General features: G+C 43.0%; 1 protein-coding gene across 2 annotated transcripts in view; it reads left to right on the top strand.

Annotated features, from left to right (window-relative positions):
- gbf1 (golgi brefeldin A resistant guanine nucleotide exchange factor 1) overlaps positions 1-19,852 on the top strand; it is a 106,725-nt gene extending 86,873 nt beyond the window's left edge. Inside the window, exons 21-40 of one of the 2 annotated variants that reach the window (XM_080037222.1) lie at positions 564-646; positions 917-1,153; positions 1,885-1,978; positions 3,518-3,694; positions 4,256-4,320; positions 4,821-4,944; positions 5,580-5,651; positions 7,704-7,798; positions 7,951-8,104; positions 8,657-8,882; positions 10,690-10,850; positions 11,509-11,758; positions 12,563-12,768; positions 14,009-14,162; positions 14,274-14,404; positions 14,652-14,753; positions 15,617-15,730; positions 16,012-16,189; positions 16,445-16,543; positions 16,888-19,852. In XM_080037222.1, coding sequence (XP_079893348.1) covers positions 564-646; positions 917-1,153; positions 1,885-1,978; positions 3,518-3,694; positions 4,256-4,320; positions 4,821-4,944; positions 5,580-5,651; positions 7,704-7,798; positions 7,951-8,104; positions 8,657-8,882; positions 10,690-10,850; positions 11,509-11,758; positions 12,563-12,768; positions 14,009-14,162; positions 14,274-14,404; positions 14,652-14,753; positions 15,617-15,730; positions 16,012-16,189; positions 16,445-16,543; positions 16,888-17,051 — 2,886 coding nt within the window. In that variant the 3' untranslated portion in view covers positions 17,052-19,852. Of the gene's footprint in view, positions 1-563; positions 647-916; positions 1,154-1,884; positions 1,979-3,517; positions 3,695-4,255; positions 4,321-4,820; positions 4,945-5,579; positions 5,652-7,703; positions 7,799-7,950; positions 8,105-8,656; positions 8,883-10,689; positions 10,851-11,508; positions 11,759-12,562; positions 12,781-14,008; positions 14,163-14,273; positions 14,405-14,651; positions 14,754-15,616; positions 15,731-16,011; positions 16,190-16,444; positions 16,544-16,887 lie in introns of both variants that reach the window. The other variant, XM_080037221.1, reaches the window with a different exon arrangement.
- The last annotated feature ends 1,487 nt before the right edge of the window (positions 19,853-21,339 follow it).

Raw genomic sequence — 21,339 nt, 5'->3', positions numbered from 1 at the left:
ACCAAAACAGGTTCAAGTGATAGTATCATGATTGGGTACATCCTCCAAACGGTCAGTATACATGAGCAATAATGGGGTTAGGCTCACCACTCTGTGAAGTACTGTGTAGGAGAATAGCCCAAGAAGAAGGTTTCTGTTTGTACTTTCTATAAAATACAAGTCTAGTGGAGGACAGAGTGGCCTAGTGCAGGCCTCCGCCTGTCACTCACCACAGGCTGCCTATGTTTATTTGCAGGAGGCTCTTGGCTCTAATCCCTGTTTTCCTAACACTGCAACTAAAGCGTATTAAGTAACACAGAATAAGTGTGTTTCCCCTCACAAGCTCCTCTTTAATGGTGTGTTGGATGCTGGGGTTATGGAACACTGAAGGCCAGATGCTTGGGTGTCAGAGCTGAGATTGTTGGCCATGAGACACGTTCAATGAAATGTTGATAGTGGAGAAATGACAGTTCATAGTTTCTACAGAAGCATGTCAGGTGTCTGAATGAAGTTTCTATGGGGGTAACACAAGCTTGATTATCCCACCGCTAACTGCAACATTTATTTTATTTTTTTTAAAACAGCAATTCAAGAAAAATCTGAAGGGAGTCAATGGAAACAAAGACTTTGACCAGGACATGTTGGAGGAAATCTACTGTACCATCAAGTAAGCTCCCATCACACTGTATATTCACTACATATTTTTATATACGTGTGTGTGTGTGTGTGTGTGGAGACCGTGTGTCCTGTGTGTTGCGCTGGATACATCTCAATGTAGCACTTACATGTGGCACGTTGTAGTTTGGTTTATTTGAAGCTATAGCACTTGCAGGATTCTTGTTGTTCTGAGTTTGTACCTTCATGGTTGAATGCACTTAATGGAAGTCTCTTTGGATAAAGGCGTCAGCTAAATAAAATGTAATGTTGTCCTGTGTAGGAACGAGGAGATAGTGATGCCAGATGAGCAGAGCGGCTTGGTGAAGGAGAACTATGTGTGGAGTGTGTTGCTGCACCGTGGGGCCACGCCTGAGGGCCTGTTCCTCCACCTGCCAGCAGGCAGCCTGGACCACGACCTCTTCTCTATGACATGGGGGCCCACCATCGCTGCCCTCTCATACATCTTTGACAAGAGTCTGGACGACAACATCATCCAGAAGGCCATCACTGGCTTCAGGTAACACTCTCTGTCTATTTTCAATATAGGCCACAGCTAAGGTGGGGGACCAGGGACACAAGGATTTAAATGTATCTTCAACACGGGGGCATGTAGCTCAGTGGGTAGGGTGGTCGACCCATAACTACAGGGTTGGTGGTTGGATCCCCCGTCTCCCCTTCACATGTCCAAGTGTCCCAAGTGGGCACTGTTCTGGAAACAAATCTCCTCATCCACTGGAGTCCATTGTAGTTTGTAGTTTCTATCTTATTTTATTAAAGAGCATTCCAGCCCATAACTTCTACTTATTGATGTTGTAAATAAGCATAATGAACTCAAAATGGTTTACCCCTGAATCTACCTGCTGCTAATCAGGACATCACTGTCTTCGGCTCTCATTGCTCTCTCCGCTTTTCATTTTAGAAAAGGCTCTGCTGGACACAATGTAAGGTTTCTCCTCCTGCAGCCACAGACTTCAGATCAGTTGTTATGCACATACATCATTTAATATCACCACGGGCTGCTTTGAATAGCTTTATAAAGGGGCAGCGTTGTGTCATCATTTAAAGCCATCTCCCTAGTTTGCTGATTTGTCTTGAGAGCTGAGCTTTTGAGATCTAGGTTGGTGGAAATGTAAGAAATAACTCAACCGATACTCACTACAATAGACAACTCAATGACTGAACTCTTTTTGTTTGAAGTGCTTTGTGTGGGGCTAAGTATGGATAGTCACGTGTTCCTCTGTTTTACAGGAAATGTGCCATGATAGCGGCTCACTACGGCTTCAGTGATGTTTTCGACAATCTGATCATCTCGCTCTGCAAGTTCACCACTCTGAGCAGTGAGGTGAGTCGAGTGTCTGTCTGTCTAACTAACTATATTCAGCTCCGGGAACAAATTAAGAGACTAGTCTGGATTTTTTCTTGAATCTTTATCTCTACATTACTTATGGAAAATGCTCTAAATATTAATATTTTTATTGTGAATTTGGTAGAATTGTTGTCAGTAGAATATCTTGTCTTTCATTTAAATTAGGTTTATTGAAGGATTTACCATTGCTTCTTCACCTGCTTAATATGGCTCAAAATGACAGATGATAGTTTTAAAAGCAAGATTGAGTGGAAAAACACGATTCATTTCTCTTAATTAGCTTTTTAAAGATTTTAAAATGTTAAGTGTTTAAACAATGGCATAATCCTATTTCCTCTTTCCTTTTAAAGCCAATGTCTAGGTGAATAGAGCTCAAACAGTTATCGCAACACAATGTACCGTACAAACCTACAACACAGCAACAACAGCACAACGTTTCAAAAGTTAAAAAAAAAAAGAAAATTAATAATGAATAAGGCTGCCGTTGTTTTTTCATTGATTAGTTTCAGTATGGAACCTTTATTTGTCACTTCCACTTAACCCATGTTTCTTTCAAATGCTTTAATATTTTGTGTTGGTAAAATAAAATAAAAACATCATTGTCCAAGACCATGTTTTAATCATTTATCAATATTTTATAAAATGTTTCTCGTAATTAACAATCCCTGTTTGATTCTTTGTTTGATTCAGTTGCTGTATGTTAATTGCTAGACATATGTTAAGCTGTAGAAGGCAAGGGTTGATGTTGCAGTTCCCCTTTATAATAATAATAATAATAATAATAATAATAATAATAATAATAATAATTATAACAATAATAACAATATCTTTATTTATATAGCACCTTTAAAAACAATGGTGGGGTGCCCTTAGCTCAGTTGGTAGGGCGTCCCCCCCATGGGCCTCGGCCAGCAGCAGACCCGGGTTCAATTCCAGCCCACGGTCGTTCTCTGCATGTCACTCCCCTCTCTGCCCCATTTCAACTCTGTCTCTACACTATCAATAAAGCATAAAAATGCCCAAAAAATATCTAAAAAAAAACCCAATGGTTTACAAAGTGCTTTAACAAAATACATACACTCAAGTACGATCAAATGAATACATACTAATCAAAAACACATATACAAAAAGATAAATACACATACTCATATACACACACACAACACAACAAACCAAACGAGATCAAAGACATTGACGAAGAGAATAAAAAGAATAAATAGACGGCATCACGTAAAAGCAAGTCTATAAAAATGTGTTTTAAGAAGTGATTTAAAAGAGGTTACTGATTCAGTATCTCATGCACTGCCTTTGACAGTGCATGAGATGTGCCCACCTGCTTATGTCATGATGGCAGTGAAGCACTGTGTTTTATATGACAGCAGATTGAAGTCATGTTACTGTGCAGGTCTATGTATCCAACACCTACTGGAAAATAATGAACATAATGCCGGCACGTGAACTATCCATAGGAGGCAGTAGTGTGTGACTTGTAGAGTGTTGTGTGTCCCTTTGCAGTCTGTGGAGAACCTGCCTACAGTGTTTGGCAGCAACAGCAAGGCCCAGACAGCAGCCAAGACAGTGTTTGACCTTTCCCATCGGCACGGCAACATCCTGAGGGAGGGCTGGAAGAACATCATGGACTCCATGCTTCAGCTGTTCAGAGCCCAGCTCCTACCCAAAGCCATGGTGGAGGTCAGACTCACTTTCTACTCTCTACTATGTGTCTGATAAGACTGCAGAGACTGTCCCTGCATTCCGAATCGCATACTTTCTGCTCTTTAGTATGGTAGAAAAAAGATTTAGTATGTCCCGATTCTTGTGGCCAGATTTAGGATGGTTAGAAAGACCCGGATTTCTACTACATCCGGCCAAGATTTTTAGTGTTGAAAACGGCATCCTATTTGGGCGATTCTGACCCACAATCCAGTGCAAACCTGAAATGACGTCACATCGACGAAGCCTCCATATGAAAACAAACGGGGATGCGACGGATATAAAAGCAAGAGGCAAGCTGAAGGCGCAATGTTATGATGAAATAAATAAGTAAAAGTATGTCCCAATAGTATGCCTACTGCATCCTTACTCGATTATTTTTATCGTCGGGTGTAGTATGTTGAATAGAAAAAAGAAAGAGTTTGCGATTCGGAATGCAGAGTGTCTGTGGCTCATACATTGGGTTTGATACAGAGTGTATTGTTAGCTCTCTGCTGCCACCTACTGTCCACTGTCTAAACACTGCGCTTGTTGCCTCAGGTGGAAGATTTTGTGGAGCCAAATGGGAAGATTTCCCTTCAAAGAGAGGAGACGCCATCCAATCGGTACGCACACATCTCACCTGCCTTCTCTTGACCTTTTCTCAAGTAGTCTGTGATAGAGAAGAGGAGAAAGACAGCCTGTTGCTACAATAAGGGGAAACTTATACTGTAGGGCTGACTGTAGTCCACTATTCAGTGGGAGGAGCCTGATTCCACTGCAAATCTCCCGGTGAAATAGTCGCATGATGTTTTTATGAATCCAGGATCATTCTAAATGTCCTTCTGTATGGTGGCGCTGAATGTCTGATAGTAGGCTACATGGAATTGCTTGGCTTCTCCCAAAAAATCATTATACATCACCTATTGTGATATACATATCAGCCTATTAATTACTTATATAATACTGCTAAATATTACAGTGAAAAAGTTACCCACCCCAGCTTTAAATGGTGTAGCACTACACCCAATCTAACATGTAATAATACGTGATAACCCTGGTATGTCATCACAACAATTCTGGACAAAACGTTTGACTTTCCTGTTCCCACTGTGTTGCATGTCAGCGGTGAGTCTGCAGTGTTGAGCTTTGTCAACTGGCTGACCCTGAGTGGAGCGGAGCAGTCAGGACTGAGAGGGCCATCCACAGAGAACCAGGAGGCAAAGCAGGCCGCCATCCTCTGCATCAAGGTGAAGTTAGGAATTCTGATCATCTTGTTATTTCAGGGGATTCACAACCTCAACGCTCTTCTTATAAATCCAGGTGAAAAGGATTATAGCTCATGTGTTTACCATGGAAACATCTGGTCAACGATTGACTTCTTTTATGATTTTCTCTACTTACAACATCTATTGCAGTATGTCCGTCCTAGGAGAGGGATCCCTTACTCTGTCAACTCTCCCTGAGGTTTCTCAATTTTTTAATCCCGATAAAGGTTTTTTTACTGGGAGTTTTTTCTCAGCCGAGCTAAGAGTCTAAGGGCAGAGGGGTGTCGTACTGTATGGAATGAAAAGCCCACTGAGGCAAATGTCTATTTGTGATATTGGGCTATACAACTAAAACTGATTTGATTTGTGTGTTTCCTGCTGCATGATATCTCTTAGATTCATGCACAATAGTAGAAACTAAATTAAAATAAAAACATGTTTCCGAGTTCACAGACCCTTACTTGTTAATGTTACCGTATAAAGTCTTCTGTGGGCCTCTTCTTTTGACATAAATGCATCCTATGGAAGGCTTGAAGATCCAAACCAAAAGCACTTTCAAGCCTTAAAATGTGTCGGCTGTTTCACTGACTTTTTTTTTCTATTTCTGTCTGTTCTAGCAATGTGACCCAGAAAAGCTGATCACAGAGAGTAAATTCCTACAGCTGGAGTCTTTACAGGAGCTCATGAAGGTTAGCATCATTTCATGTCAACATTCCTTATTGATTGCATGTATACATACTGTATACACACTCACACAGTATATATACACTCACCGGCCACTTTATTAGGTACACCTGTTCAATGGCTTATAAAAACAAAAAGCTAATCAGCCAATCACATGGCAGCAATTTAATGCATTTATGCATTTAGACGTGGTCAAGACAATGTACTGAAGTCAAACCGAGAATCAGAATGGGGAAGAAAGGGGGTTTAGGTGACTTTGAACATGGCATGGTTGATGGTACACGGCAGGATGGATCCATACTTTCATGTTGTTTACGCCAAATTCTGAACCTGCCATCTGAATGTCGCAACTGAAATCGAGACTCATCGGATCAGGCATGCTTTTTCAATCTTATATTGTACAATATTGGTGATCCTGTGAGAATTGTAGCTCCCGGTGGGGTCTTCTGTTGCTGTAGCCCATCTGCTTCAAGGTTGGTCGTATTTTGCGTTCAGAGATGGTATTCTGCATACCCTGGTTGTAACAAGTGGTTATTTGAGTTACTGTTGCCTTTCTATCATATCGAACCAGTATGCCCATCCTCCACTGACCTCTGACTTCAACAAGGCATTTTACATCCACACAAATGTTTTTTTTTTTTTTCTCGATAAACCCTAGAGATGGTTTAGAGTGAAAATCCCAGTAGATCAGCAGGTTCAGAAATACTCATACCAGCCCTCCTGGCACCCTCAACATTGCCATGTTCAAAGTCACTTAAAACCCCTTTCTTCCCCATTCTGTTGCTCGGTTTCAACTTCAATAAGTTGTTCCGTCCAGGTCTACATGCCTAAATGCATTGAGTTGCTGACATGTGATTGGCTGATTAGTTTTATGTGTTAACAAAGAAAATGAACCGCTGTACCTAATAAAGTGGCCGGTGAGTTTATATATATATAACGCAGAATAGTCGATATTTCAATGATTCGATGGGAGCAGCCTGATTCCACTTCCAATCTCACAGGCGAAAAGTGGCAAAATGTGTTTATGAATCAAGGATCATTCTAATCTGGCTGTATGGTGGTGCTGAATGTCTAACTGTACATGGGATTGATTGGTTTCTCCAAATAAATCATTATACTTCACCTATTGTGGTATACATATCAGCCTATTAATATTACTGTTAATACAAATCTTTGAATAAATCTCCCTAAGCAGCCTACACACTTGACGCTTCACTCACCGCCATGTACAGCGCAGCCAACATCACAGCTCAGGTATATGTCACAGTTGTGACATCACAGTGACATCACAACTGGGCAAACTGTAGGGTTAGACAGTGAGACCATAAAACACTCTTTCTGCCTTTTCTCAGGCTAGAATGAACCGATTTCTAAAGTTTTTGCACATTTATACTACATAGGATCTCAGAGTTCAATACACCTTCATATTCCCACTGGTGAAGTAGGCCTTTAAGTAGTGTGTCACACCAAGGCTAGCGGTGTTTAGAACCTATGTTGTTAATACCAAAACATACATAGTGTTATCCTGTGTGATCATGGCGCGCGTAATTCTGTACCGTGGAAACTCTTCTGCCTCCAGCCGTCCACCATTGTCCAATCAGATTGGACGAGGTACATTCTTAGTCGGGGAACAGCCCTACTGGATTTTTTTTCTTTTTTTCGGACCATTCTCTGTAAACCCTATACATGGTTGTGTGTGTGAAAATCCCAGTAGATCAGCAGTTTCTGAAATACTCAGACCAGCCCGTCTGGCACCATCAACCATGCCATGTTCAAAGTCACTTAAAACCCCTTTCTTCCCCATTCTGTTGCTCGGTTTTAACCTCAATAAGTTGTTCTGTCCAGGTCTACATGCCTAAGTGCATTGAGTTGCTGCCATGTGATTGGCTGATTATTTATATGTGTTAACAAGAAATTGAACCAGTGTACCTAATAAAGTGGTCAGTGAATGTATATCTATATATATATGTATAAGTGCACGTGTATTACATAAATGGCATTCACATCATGGTTGAATCCCAGAATGCTCCAAACAAAGTGGCTGTGTCTCTCTTAAGGCTCTGATATCAGTCACCCCAGATGAGGAGACGTATGATGAAGAGGATGCTGCCTTCTGCCTGGAGATGCTGCTGCGCATCATTCTGGAGAACCGGTAGGAAGGACCATCTGTCCCACACCCTCACAACACTCAGTCCTTTGTCTTTGTGCCTTGCATTCTGAACACAGCAACTTGTTTGTGTGTGTGTCTGTGTGTCTGTGTGTCTGTGTGTGTGTGTGTGTGTGTGTGTGTGTGTGTGTGTGTAGAGACCGTGTGTCCTGTGTGTGGCAGACAGTGCGTGACCACCTGTGTCACCTGTGTGTGCACGCCAATGAAAGCTGCTTCCTGGTGGAGAGAGCCGTAGTGGGTCTGCTGCGACTCGCCATCCGCCTGCTACGACGAGAGGACATCAGCTCTCAGGTACAACACACACTCTTACACACACTCTCGCACACCTGGACACACACACACACACACACTCACTCTTACATACAACTAGACACACACACACAGACTCGCATACCTGGACACACACACACACACACACACACACACACACACACACACACACACACTCAGACTCGCATACCTGGACACACACAGACACACACACACACACACAAACCCGCATACCTGGACACACACACACACACACACACACACAAACCCGCATACCTGGACACACACACACACACATACACACACACAGACACACAAACCCGAATACCTGGACACACACACAAACACACACACACTCACACTCACACTCCTGGACACACTCAATTAAACATGTTTCCATATCCCTTAATTGACTACTTCAGAAAATAGAAACAACCCAGGGAGAACAGTTTAGGTTGAACAAGACTTTGCCTGACTGACGTCTGGATGTTCCCACCAACACTAGAAGCTGATGGTCATGGAAGAGAGGATGGAGATATCAATGTGTGACCTTGTGTCCCCCCTCCCCTCCAGGTCCTGCTGTCTCTGCGTCTGCTGATGATGATGAAGCCTCAGGTGTTGTCCCGGGTCAGCAGAGAGGTGGCCTATGGGCTCCACGAGCTGCTCAAGACTAATGCAGCCAACATCCACTGCACGGAGCACTGGTACACTCTCTTCTCCCTGCTGGAGTGCATCGGAGCTGGGGTCAAACCTCCTGCCTCCTTCCAGCTGGCCTCCACCACGGCTGACAGCGACACAGGTTCAACTCTTTCTCTCTTTGTCTATCTGAGGGGTGGAAACAACTTGGGATTTTTACATTGATGAAGACTTTATCAACTAGCGATGGGACCCATTCCATCCAGTTTCGGTGTCATGCCGATATTGCTGCGATCTACTTTGCAGGATGTTCACACTGACAACTCTGATCCACGTCGCAATAAACTGTCTGTTCAGAAGAACCAATGACACGGACGTGGAGGAAATAGTCTCTTTAGTGCAGGAAGAGGGTTGTTTTGGTGCATTGTTTTTCCCCCGTTAAATGTTGACTTTATTCTCATAATATTAGGACTTTTAATCTAGTAAAATATGGACTTTTATTCTCTAAAATCTTCCTTTTCTTTGTTTCAGCGTGGCCCTAATGCTCCGTCGTAGCCATGTGATATATAGACACGTTCAAATATTTAGCAATTTAAAAAAGTTGAGTTCTGATCTCTCAAACTTTTTATATTTTGGTCATAATAGTTTGTCAGAAGCTTGTTAATGCAGTGCATATCATTTGAGCTGTTTGAGTTCACAATTAGGTTATCATATCATCCCTCCAAGCAAAACAACATCCAAATGTTTCATAAAATCCCTTTATATGGTAAGAGGAGCGCATTGTTTTAAACCCATTGCCCCAAAAGTTGTTTTGTGATGGAAGAACATAGCCTGGTTCTACCAGACCATCGTACTTCATTTCATTTGTACAGAAGGTCTGGAATCGCTCAATTGACAAACGTTAACTCACTTGAAGGCGGGTGTCTGTTGAAGTTTAAAACTATTGGATGTGCCCATTGCCACTCTGGATTTGCCAACCAATCGCATAACGTTTGGCCGTGACATATGTCATGCTCCGGCTTCTGAGCCATTCCCTCTGTTTGCTGATTGGACCGGCAAAATTGTGGCCGGAGAAAACCTAAGAATATACCGCACACCTAGCCTGGAAATCCAGACCCTGATATCTTGAACGATAGAGGGTCTGGCGACGATCAATAGTAATTTCCAACTCTAGGGGCGGCTCCTACTCGTGCATTTCAAATGCCACTGCACGCAGTTGGATAGCACTACAACCAATCAGAGCGATGCACAAGGCGACGTAAGCCCCTTTCGTTTAGCGAACAGCTGTTAAACTGTTAAATTAAACGTTTGCCGTTGTCGGTCGGCAAAATAGAACATTCCACTTACTTGCTAATGAAAGATTTGAGTGCCGTCTTCCAAATCGTTAAGGGTCGAGGCCAAAGCAGTCTCAAACTCGCACAACATATCCGCAGCCATCTCTGATGTTTACTATCACGGCTTCGACGTCGCATGCACGTCACTGTCGTCATCCGGTTACGTCCTCCCCAGAGTACCATATAAGGGGCTCTGGCGCGCCCGCCAGATTTCTGGTTTTCTTGATAAGCTTCAACGGAGCGTGTCCAGACCAACACGCGCAGCAAATTTAATTTGCCAGCGCCTAGTGGCAGGTCTGGGAATGCCAGGCTACCGCACACCCAGACTGACTACTGAAGGGAAATGAAAATTGAGAGGACGTAGGTAGGCGGGCGGAGCCAGGCTAGGAAGAACATACTGTTCACTGTAGTTTGCAGTAAAACCTTCTTCTGTTTGACTCCAGACGTCTCAGGGTTGTAGGAAGTATAGAGAGAAATAAACAAACGGCAAAAGGTATTTGATTCACCAAGCAACATACAAACTAAACGTATTTTAATATTCCTAAATGAAACAGTGATACATAATGAGCCTCTGTTGTACACAGGGGTAGGGCCTGTAGACCATGTGAAAATAGTCCAATATCTCTGTGTTTGCAGGAGCCCTGTCCGACAGTGAGCTGTCAGCCCATCATCCCAGTGAAGTGACCTGTGAGCGCGGCTACACCTCTGACTCCGAGCTCTACCCCCCAGAACACAGCAAGGCCAGGATCCCTCGCTCCAATACAGACCTGGATGTAGCAAGCAGCGGATGGCTAGTGGTCAGCGCACACACACACACACACACACACACACACACACACACACACACACACACACACACACACTACTTACATCATGAGCAGCAAGATGTACTGTGCAATGGTTTTGCAAATCACAGACACAAATGCCGTTACATGAGATTAGTATTCCAGAGCTCTTTGGTGTGGATGGGTGAGTGTGATTGGCTTGGCATGAGGAACACAGAAGGAGAGAAATATGGAAAAGAAGCCACTGACGCCCCACCCTGTATTGGACTGACTCCCTAACGGTCTGGGTGTGCTCCAACATGAAGAGGGATTGAGCATTGGGCCACCATTCTCCTAAGGAGTAAATAATAATAAGTTATGTCTTGTACATTATCAAAGATTAGTATTTCAAGTAAACCACCTTTGAAAATCAAGTCATAGTCAGCAAGTGGTCCTGTGAACTGAGGGTAGATAGGTTACCTTCAAGGTGTTTGCTGTTTGATTAGTGCCTTCCAGGCAGCGCTGCCTTGCAGGCTCCGTTGGGGGCACAAAACATCATCGAGCTACATTCAGATCGGCATCAGACCTGATTTGTCTAATTTACTGTTTTTTAAAGAATATAAATATTGCAATGATGTTTAATCCTATTGTAACTCATGTTTGCATTGTGGTGATTTGTGTACATTTTTAGGTTGGGAAAAGTGATCTGGAGCTGAGTAGGACGGTGTTAGTGGGATCTAAAGCTCAGCTCAATCACCCACTGGTCAACCAGTACAGCCTGACTCTGGGCCAGGACCTGGGCCAGCACGACACCAAGTCACTGCTCAAGTGTGTGGAGACGCTGTCCTTCATTGTGAGGGACGCAGCCCACGTCACACCGGACAACTTTGAGCTGTGTGTGAGAGCCATACGAGTGTTTGTGGAGGCCAGCCTTAACGGAGGTGAGGCATAGAAATACATCATATAGACAATATGTCTTCAACCCCCATTCGCAAGCCTTTGCATTACCTGCTGACCGCTAGGATTTCTGTGTTCTTAATCCTGTTCCAATTGACTACGTCCATCGTTTGTAAAGGAAAAAATTCCAACGCAAATTAATTAAATTTTGTTTTTGTGTCCTGTGCCCCTTTTTATTATAATAATTATAATACATCCAACTTATATAGCACTTATCAATAATGCAGCGTGGCTTGACAAAGAGGAACAACATACAGACATTTCTATACAAATTGATGGGGAGGGGGCGGCTAGGAGTCAGGCAGAGGAGAAGAGAGTCCAGTGTGAATAAGGCTTATGATTGTAAACACTAGTTGGGCAGGTATATGTGGACTGGGCAGTGTAATCTGTGAGCAAGAGGTTCAATTGCTTTTCTATGGAATTATAATACCCTATTAATAGGGGAATTCCATTCTATTTAGTTCCTGTACTTAGTCATAAAGATAGGGGGATTGGGTGATGATATTGGTAAAAATCAGTTGCTGCTAGTGTTTCAACTCCATGCGGGTGCTGATTGGCTGAGGAGAAACTTCTCACTGAGGTAAAGCCCTATCAGGGTTTAAGGCTGAAGAGAGGGCAGCTCCAATCAGAATGGTTCCTAACTAGAAATACTAGCTGCGTAGTCATTTATTGGCCATCACAAGGGGGAGAGGGAGAGCGAGGGAGAGAGAGAGAGAAAAAAAAGAATTAAATGTTCAAACGTTGGGGAAAGTGGTCGCTGAGTGTGTCCCTACTTTGATCTTCCCCAGGTTACAGGAACTATGACAAGAAGAAGAGCCACAAGTACGACTCGTCCAAGTCCCGTGTGAGGAAGAAGGCTGGAGGGAGGGAGAGAGAGGGCGGGGCTAGTCTGAGGAGAGGAGGCAGCAGAGCCAATCAGAGGCCAGCACGCTCCCATAGCGACGAGGAGGAGGACGAGGGGGTCCCGGCCAGCTATCACACGCTGTCATTACAGGTTAGTCAGGATGTAAGTACTGCAGCACTCTTACCCTTTTACCTCCCCAAGGCTTTACAGGATAATGATACCAGGGTATTGTTGAGCTGTAAACTCTTTAAAAAAACACTGTCTGGTACCGTGTCTGGACAGTTTGGAAACATGCTTGATTTTGAGCATGTGTTTTCAAGGTTTGAAATGTGAACCTGTTAACCCATTGATGACGGCTGCTGCGCGATGCCACATTGTCTCTCCTGCCGGCTGCTGCGTAGCGCAGCATTGTTACAATATCTCATTTTCATGAGGTGGGTTTTGTTGATTTTTTAAGACCATGTGACCACCCAAAAGTTGTGTGGTTTGCCGAAAATCACGTCAATCAAAAAAATAATAAATAAATGAAAATAATAATACAAATACGCCGGCTATGTCAGCGATAGTGTATTACAGAACAGTTAGTGGCGTTCGGAGCGCAGAATCTAGGTCTACTATAGGCTACTGACGAAAATCACACAACACATTGCATCTATTTATTAACAATATTTATGAATTTAGGCTATATTTTGCTGCTCCAACTCAAATTCAGCCCAGCCAGGCGATAGTTAAGTTTCAGTTTCGTTTTCATCTCCGTGGTATACAGCCGTTTGTACCAGCTGATCGGCTCCCGACAGCGGGAGTCAGTCTGCGTTCCAGTTGTACTGGGAAGTCGGATTTATGGTGCCAGTGATGATTGAACTAAATAATAAAATAAAGCTATCTTCTCCTTCCTATATCTGTCTATCTTTATCCCTCCACTGCACACTCAGTCACTACTATCCATGCTAAAAGGAAGCAGGATTATGACCTCATTTAGCACATTATTTTTAAATATTTTATATTATTATTTTTTTTCCTCCCCCATCTAATTTTGACGATTTTTAGAAAAATGTGTTGGTTTGAAAGCGCTAAGGGAGCATGTTTAAATAAAACCTCTGAACCTTAACTTTTAAATGTATTTTATGTCATGTTTCTATGTGCTGCACAGGCTTAGATATTAAGGTTTTGGTAGACTTGACAATTCGTACTATTTTTTTCAGAAAACCCTCAGGCATTAAGGACATGCATCCTAGATTGCAATAGTCATCAATGGGTTAAAGGAAAAGGCTGGTTCTTCTCCACATTGACTTTCCATATTGGCTAGGCTATCCGCGTTACCATTCAATACTTGACATCTAATCCATGCATTATGCCATTGTTTACACTGGTGTGTGTGTGTGTGTTTCAGCTGCTGGACCTGATGCACACCTTGCACACCCGGGCTGCCAGCATCTACAGCTCGTGGGCAGAGGAGCAGCGCCACCTGGAGGCCAGCAGCAGCAGGAGGGTGGAGGCCGACTCCCAGACTCTGTGGACCAGCTGCTGGTGTCCACTGCTCCAAGGTCAGCCTTTACCCAGGAGATGGAACCTCTTCTTCAGTTCACCAAAGGTTGACTAGCAGGCTTCAGGTCAGTGTGAGGCTCATGTGTGTTATGTGCTTGCCCATACTCCAGGCATTGCTTGGCTGTGCTGTGATGCCAGGAGACAGGTCCGTATGCAGGCGCTCACCTACCTCCAGAGGGCGCTGCTGGTCCACGATCTGCAGACTCTTGATGCAACCGAATGGGAATCCTGCTTCAATAAGGTGAACAGGCTGCAGGATGGCTGCACTCACTATCAAATGCTCTCTCTGCCATTAGATTAGGCTCAGCAGGGTTGATACATTGTGCTCATGAGGTTGATGTTCTATTTTTGTGTGTGTGTGTGTGTGTGTGTGTGTGTGTGTGTGTGTGTGTGTGTGTGTGTGTGTGTGTGTGTGTGTGTGTGTGTGTGTGTGTGTGTGTGTGTGTGTGTGTGTGTGTGTGTGTGTGTGTGTGTGTGTGTGTGTGTAGGTGCTTTTCCCCCTGCTGACGAAGTTGCTCGACAACATCAGTCCGGCAGATGTTGGCGGTATGGAGGAGACCAGGATGAGAGCCTGCACACTCTTATCAAAGGTTGAAAGCTGCACACACTAACAACAGCTAGCAAATATATCACTTAGATCAAGGGAACAGTCAGTCAGCCATGTTTGTATATTCACAGAAATGTAAAATAACATGAGTGAGCAGGGTAAGCCAGTTGTTAATGAGCACCGGTCTGATCACAGTTATTTATACTGCATCCAATTGTCCTAGCCTATGCGCGTCGCCATCTTGTCAGATTTGGGACCGCCTCCTTACCGAAAAAGGGCATTGATGTGACGTTGGGTGGAGGGAGATACGCCCATCTAGCTGACGTACCTTCGAGGCAAAGTGAGGGCCAGTGGCTAGCTGTCACTCAAGAGGCTGCGCCTCTAATTATTCATACATTTTAACCTCCAATAGAATAAAAACTAGCCTGGTACAAAAAAGATTCACCCCCCTCAGTGTTGTCATGCCGTAAATAGGTTTAATAATGCTGTGTAAACGGCATATTTAACAAGGGAGTCAATGAGAAATTGCTCTGTTTTGATACCTCCCCTTGGTGGCCACTCGCTGAACTTGATTTGTCGTCACTTGCGCAATGGATGCTGGTAGAACTGGCTGTGGTTGGGGCTTGGGTCAGAGACACCAAAACAATCTGTTTATGTTATTATTGGTCATGTGGTGTAAGGGATTTTCTAATCATAGCTTTATGATGGAGCAACACAAAACATTTTGTAAAATGAATGTTGAAAACAAAACCTTACCATCATAGTACATAGGAATAAAAATTGTCTATTTTAACAGGTGTTGGTTTGCTCAGTGAGGATGCTAGCTTTTGTACCCAGTCAAATCCAAAGCCCACACTTTGTTCTGGTGACCCGAAGTGATGCCTGTGTTGTGTGCTGTGTGTCCAGGTTTTCCTCCAGCACCTGTCCCCTCTGCTGTCCCTGCCCACCTTCGCTGCCCTCTGGCTCACTATTCTGGACTTCATGGACAAGTACATGCACGCAGGCTCCAGTGACTTACTGGTGAGGAGATACTACTAACACACTGCTAACTCAACGTATATGTACCAGACCAGGGTTACCTTATTGCACAATGAAACAGTTCAGCCTTTCAGTCTGACTATACACTACTACTTGAAACACCTGTTCATGTTTTGTGAATAAGGAGGATGTTCCAGCACATGAAGCAGCTTTTCCTTCTAGTTATCTACCAATGAAAACAATCGGCAAACATGGAACATCATGTATTGTTCAGGTGTGCGCCTAGTACTGAATGTGTGTGTGTGTGTGTGTGTGTGGCTTAGCTGGAGGCCATCCCTGAGTCTCTGAAGAACATGCTGCTTGTGATGGACACAGCGGGGATCTTCCACAGCGCTGACTCCAGGACAGGATACTCTGACCTGTGGGAGATCACCTGGGAACGCATCGACTGCTTCCTGCCTCACCTGAGGGAGGAGCTCTTCAAGCAGACCGTCATAGCAGGTACAGCCCACGGCGACCCATACAGCTCAATACAATCAGTCAATAGCCTTCCATTCAATCCAATGAATGGCCACATCTTTAATGTTTCAGTTGACACTTTTTGAACATAAATCATTTCAACATAGTTAAGTCTTGACTATGCCTTGCAAGCTTTATGCCAACATGGAGATGGCGTGAGCGTGTGAGTGGCTTGATGTAATGCCAGTAACGTGTGCTGTAGCATGTGTTGTTGACCCAGGTGTTTGTCTCTGTTAGATCCTCCAGCAGAGGCCGTGTCTCCGCCGGTCCAGCCCCCCTCTCCGGTCCCAGAGCCTGCAGACACACCACAGGAGCCTCCAGCAGCCAGCGCCAATGGTAACAACAACACACACTCACATCCAATCACAATCAAATGAGGATCAGTGGGAAAATGAGCGTTCATGGTTTACCCTCACAAATCAATAAGAAAATTAGAATGTAAATGACTCTCTAAAAAGCTGCTCACCACAAAAGATGATGATGATGACAAGGTATAGAGCTGCATCTCAAAGAATATCAAAAAGTTCATTTTTCCCTTGATTTAATTCAAAAAGTCAAAATGTTCATATATTCTAGGTTCATTACACATAAAGTCAAATGATTACCTTTTGTTGTTCATGGTGCCATTGTGCACATTGTGTAAATGTTGTGTTCCACTGGTGTCTTTGTGTGTGTACTAGGACCGTCTGGCTCGTCTCCAGTCCCCAGCCAGTCCCCTCTCATCCTGCAGCCTCTGGCCTCTCCTCTTCAGGTTGGAGTCCCCCCCATGGCCCTGCCAATCATCCTAAACCCCGCCCTCATCCAGGCCTCCTCCCCTCTCCCACTGCCTGACCAGGTCAAATAACAGCTCTGTAACAACTGGACCCACAACGCTTCAACTACAATCAGAGCTTTTCAAACAAGGTTTCATATATATATATATTCATATATATATATATAAATATATATATGAATATATACGATAAACCGGATGTGACACCTCATCCACACCACATTTTAATGAATGAAAACTTCCCCTGTATATCCAACACTGTTGAAGACACAGCAATGGCAGGTGCACCTGTGTTCTATGTGCCATTTGAGTGTTGAGTATATTCTTCAGATATTCATGAAGAGAAAATACTGCACGGACAACATTGTAGGAATAATATGTTAGGTAAAGTCTGATTGAGGTACAGTGTGTTTGCCAAACATGTAAATGACATCCAGGGCTGGAGATAGCATTGACAACGATGAGGTTTATTGGGGCTAAATGGTCGGGGTTCATGTTGAAACACACATGGGGAATTTTTTTCTTGCTAATTCTAGTATTTTAAAATCAATGCATTATATATATATAAAAAAATATATATATAAATATATATATTTCAGAGAAATAAAGTAAACTTTCAGACTTGGTTTTCCCCAGCAGTTTGAAGTCTTAAGAGAGTGTAAGCCTGCTGCTTCTTACTCAACATGTAAATATAGAAACACAACTCATTATATATATACATTTATAAAAAGGCTCAGTCACTGTAGCTACTCTAACGTTCCTCAAAGAAGTGTGTTTGTGTGATTGTGTGTTTGTGTGATTGAATCCAAATAAACTACAGTGTGTTCATGGTAAAGAAGGAACATGTCCCCCAGGGCAACAGTGGTGTTTTATTGGAGCTCAGAGGAAGTAGATGACACACACACACACGCACACGCACACGCACACACACACACACACACACACACACACACACACACACACACACACACACACACACACACACACACACACACACACACACACACACACACACACACACACACACACGTTAGTGGATACATTCAGTGCTGGTTTGAGTCAATTCATGGGTATTGTTGATAAGAAAAATATCATGTTTACCAAACTTTGGGTAAGTTAAATCTTATGACTTCAGTATTTCTTAGGTTCTAGCTATGGCTCTGATTTCAACACTTTAACCTTAAAAAAACAAATTCATATCATAGATTGATTCAATATGTATACACTGTGAACAATAACAGATTGGTGGAATTATTCCAAATGCGATCAACATCTGGGTAATGATTTGAGAATAATCTAGTGTTTTCACGTTCAGAACACATCAGCCTGCTGTTGGACATGATACAACATGTTATTAAAGATTGGTTCATTCTAGATGGAGCGTGACACTCCCATGTGTGTGTGATGGACTTGTTGGAATCATAATTAGTCAGTTTTCAGCATCCACTGAAGGCCAACACCATCTTTTTATTTTAGATTTGAACTTTGGAATGCCAGGCTCCCTTTCCTGGCTTTACTCACCCATTGCTACTGCATACTATAGATATATGACTTAACAGAGCTGTTCTATGGTCCAGCAGTGAGGGATCCCTGGCTCATTGAGATTGACCTTTACTTATAAAGCTCTTCCTCAGACACATTGTGTCCTGTTCTCCTGTGATGCTCACTGGCCTCTACTCCTTACTTTTCTACGTCAGCATTTTGCCCCCAAACAAACACAAACAACAAGTTGCCAATTCCTGCTCCGCTGCACACACTGAGCTGTGCACATGAAGCCTTCTTCACACGGACTGGAGAATGTCACATCTAAAACATTCCAAAATGTAGATACTTAAATGTGCAATGAGCCTGGCCCAACTGTACAGTTAGACCTCCAAATATGTATGTGATTAAGTCTAACAATTCTTGAGAGTTCAGTGTGGAAGTGACTTAGCCATAGGGCCGGAGAACTAGACTGGGTTACTCACTATATCTCAAGGAAAATCTATGGAAGCTCCTGAAATAAGAACAGTAACTTGCTGTTTCATGTATATAACTGGACTGTCTGTCACTGAATATATAGCATTGAGCTATTTCACAACCATCCATACTAATTTATGCAGTTTGAATTTTTTCAGATTCTTAATTTTTTAGTGGCGTTATATCAACTTTCAAATGTGAACCAACATTTGAATGAAGCTACTAAATGCATCCATATGGGACTATGACAAAGTATAACATAGCAGAACACACACCTCAATGAAGCACATAGGACAACCTTCTATAGCATCCATTTCCCTCATACTAAAATGTGACGTGGCACCGTGGCAGGAAGGGCATTTGAAAGTGTGTGTTCCAAATCCCCTTCCTGAGTCACATATTGCAGTGCTATACATTCAGTGGCATTGACTTATCCACAATACATTCTGGCTTGTGCTCACACTTCACTATGTTTTGCTAGTTTGCTTCCATAGAAACCTGTTGATATTCTTGCATGCTGACTGTGCCTTTTGTACAATGTCATGGAAAGTGACAAATGGAGACTCATTCACACGAGGGTGATTGTGATGTGGACAGAGAGCCGAGCGTCCATTATCTCACTGATGTTTAATGTTATTTATTGAGTGTGAAGACTCTTCCACTGCAGTACAGACGGCATAGATCCAGTGTGTGTATGTCAGTCAGGTTAACACTACAGCCTTATAGAGCCACTAACCAGACAGACATTTTGTAAGCTGTGTGTTTATCTGTTGTACGGGACTCTTACCTATATCAGGAGCTGATTCATGCTTGAACAGGAAATGAATTGAATTTATGATGTGTATATATATAGACTGTATATGCAAAGTAAAGTACTTTTTACTATGTAATAAATATAATGAAAAGGAAGTCTTCATTCTGGTGTCTGTTTACAATTTTTGTTTGATTGCTAAAGCACAGTGGGCACAACTAAAACCACAAACTCTTAACACAGTGTGCACTACTGAAGTCCATGTGTTCCAAACTGTGTTTCATTTTTCATTCATTTCACACAAAATGCATTCAGTAACCACATTTACCAAAACTCAAGAGACAACAACCTGCAAAACACTGTATTTCTGGCAAAATGTTAAATTGCTAAGACACTGTTGTCGGGGATACAACCATCATAGCAAAACATTTTACTTCTCAAAACCGCATTAACTATCTAATTACAGTTTTTGCGTAATGCTTAAACACTAAAAGTGACTGCTATGACCAAAGCGTCACAACCTCTAACTTTTGTAACCATGCCCTAAACCAAAGCACCAACCCTACAAACACAATACTATATGCTTTGCGCTGTGTTTGAAAATTCTGCAACACACTTCTTGCAAAACACTACACACAAGCCACATTGTTCAAAAAGGAAATCTGATGCAGTACGAGTCAGGGGACGATGACAAGAGAGAGGCAGTATTTTGGCTCTGTGAGAATAGTGACTGATTCACTCACTACAATCAGGTGTGTGTGGCACTGATTGGCTAATTGAGCCCAGGTGTGAAGAGGTTATATAATATATCATATTATGTCCTGAGACCCCAGTGCTCTGTGCTGCTCATTGTCTCGCCCTCTGGGATAGTGAGAGGTTCTCCCTTAGTGCTCTCAGTGTTTAGAGTTGCAATATAACTGTTGAGTTATTTGTCTATTCTTTCAGCTGCTTGGCAGCGGTGGTTTAGTTTGTTCTGTTATAATAAAGGTAGCCTGTGTGGCCCTTTACAGTTCTGTGTGTTTTTGTTTTCGCTCCTTCCCCTTATTCGCATTAGCGATTAAGTGGTTACCCCTCCAGGGATAACTTTCAGAAGCCCCTGGGTCCGCATCCTGGATTGGCGTTTATGCAACTGACTAATCCAAAGTGCCCAGGCTAGACTTTGCCATCACAATGCGTAATGACGCACAGTGGCTGAATTGGCTTTATTGGAAGACGTGGCACAACGAAGAATACGGAGAGAGAATCTTCCGAGAACATGCTGATTTACTTGCAAATAGGGACGAGTGGCTGATGAGCCGGTTCAGACTACCGCACACTGTCCTGCTCGACCTGTGTGTGGTTTTGGGCCTAGCGTCAGAGCAGAACACCCGGTGGAATAACGCCATGCCAGTCCCACTCCAAGTCGTGACCACACTGGGGTTTCTCAATAAAAGTTCCATCTAATAAAACTGCATAGGCAGAATTGGGCGATTTTTCAAATGGACTCCGATACATTTGTATTTTTTAAAAAGCACAAATCAGGAAAAAGGAATCAGAAAACATTTATAAGAAGTCTTTAGGGGACAAATTGATTGACAAAGTCCAAGAACAATTATAAAGATAGAATAAAGCACCTGTGAGATATGACGAGACGTTTACCCCCAGGGTCAG

Source organism: Ammodytes marinus (genome assembly GCF_949987685.1).
Source record: "Ammodytes marinus genome assembly, chromosome: 11".
Taxonomy (NCBI): Eukaryota; Metazoa; Chordata; class Actinopteri; order Uranoscopiformes; family Ammodytidae; genus Ammodytes; species Ammodytes marinus.
The sequence above is the reverse complement of the archived record's forward strand: the minus strand, read 5'-3'. Positions and strand labels throughout refer to the sequence as shown.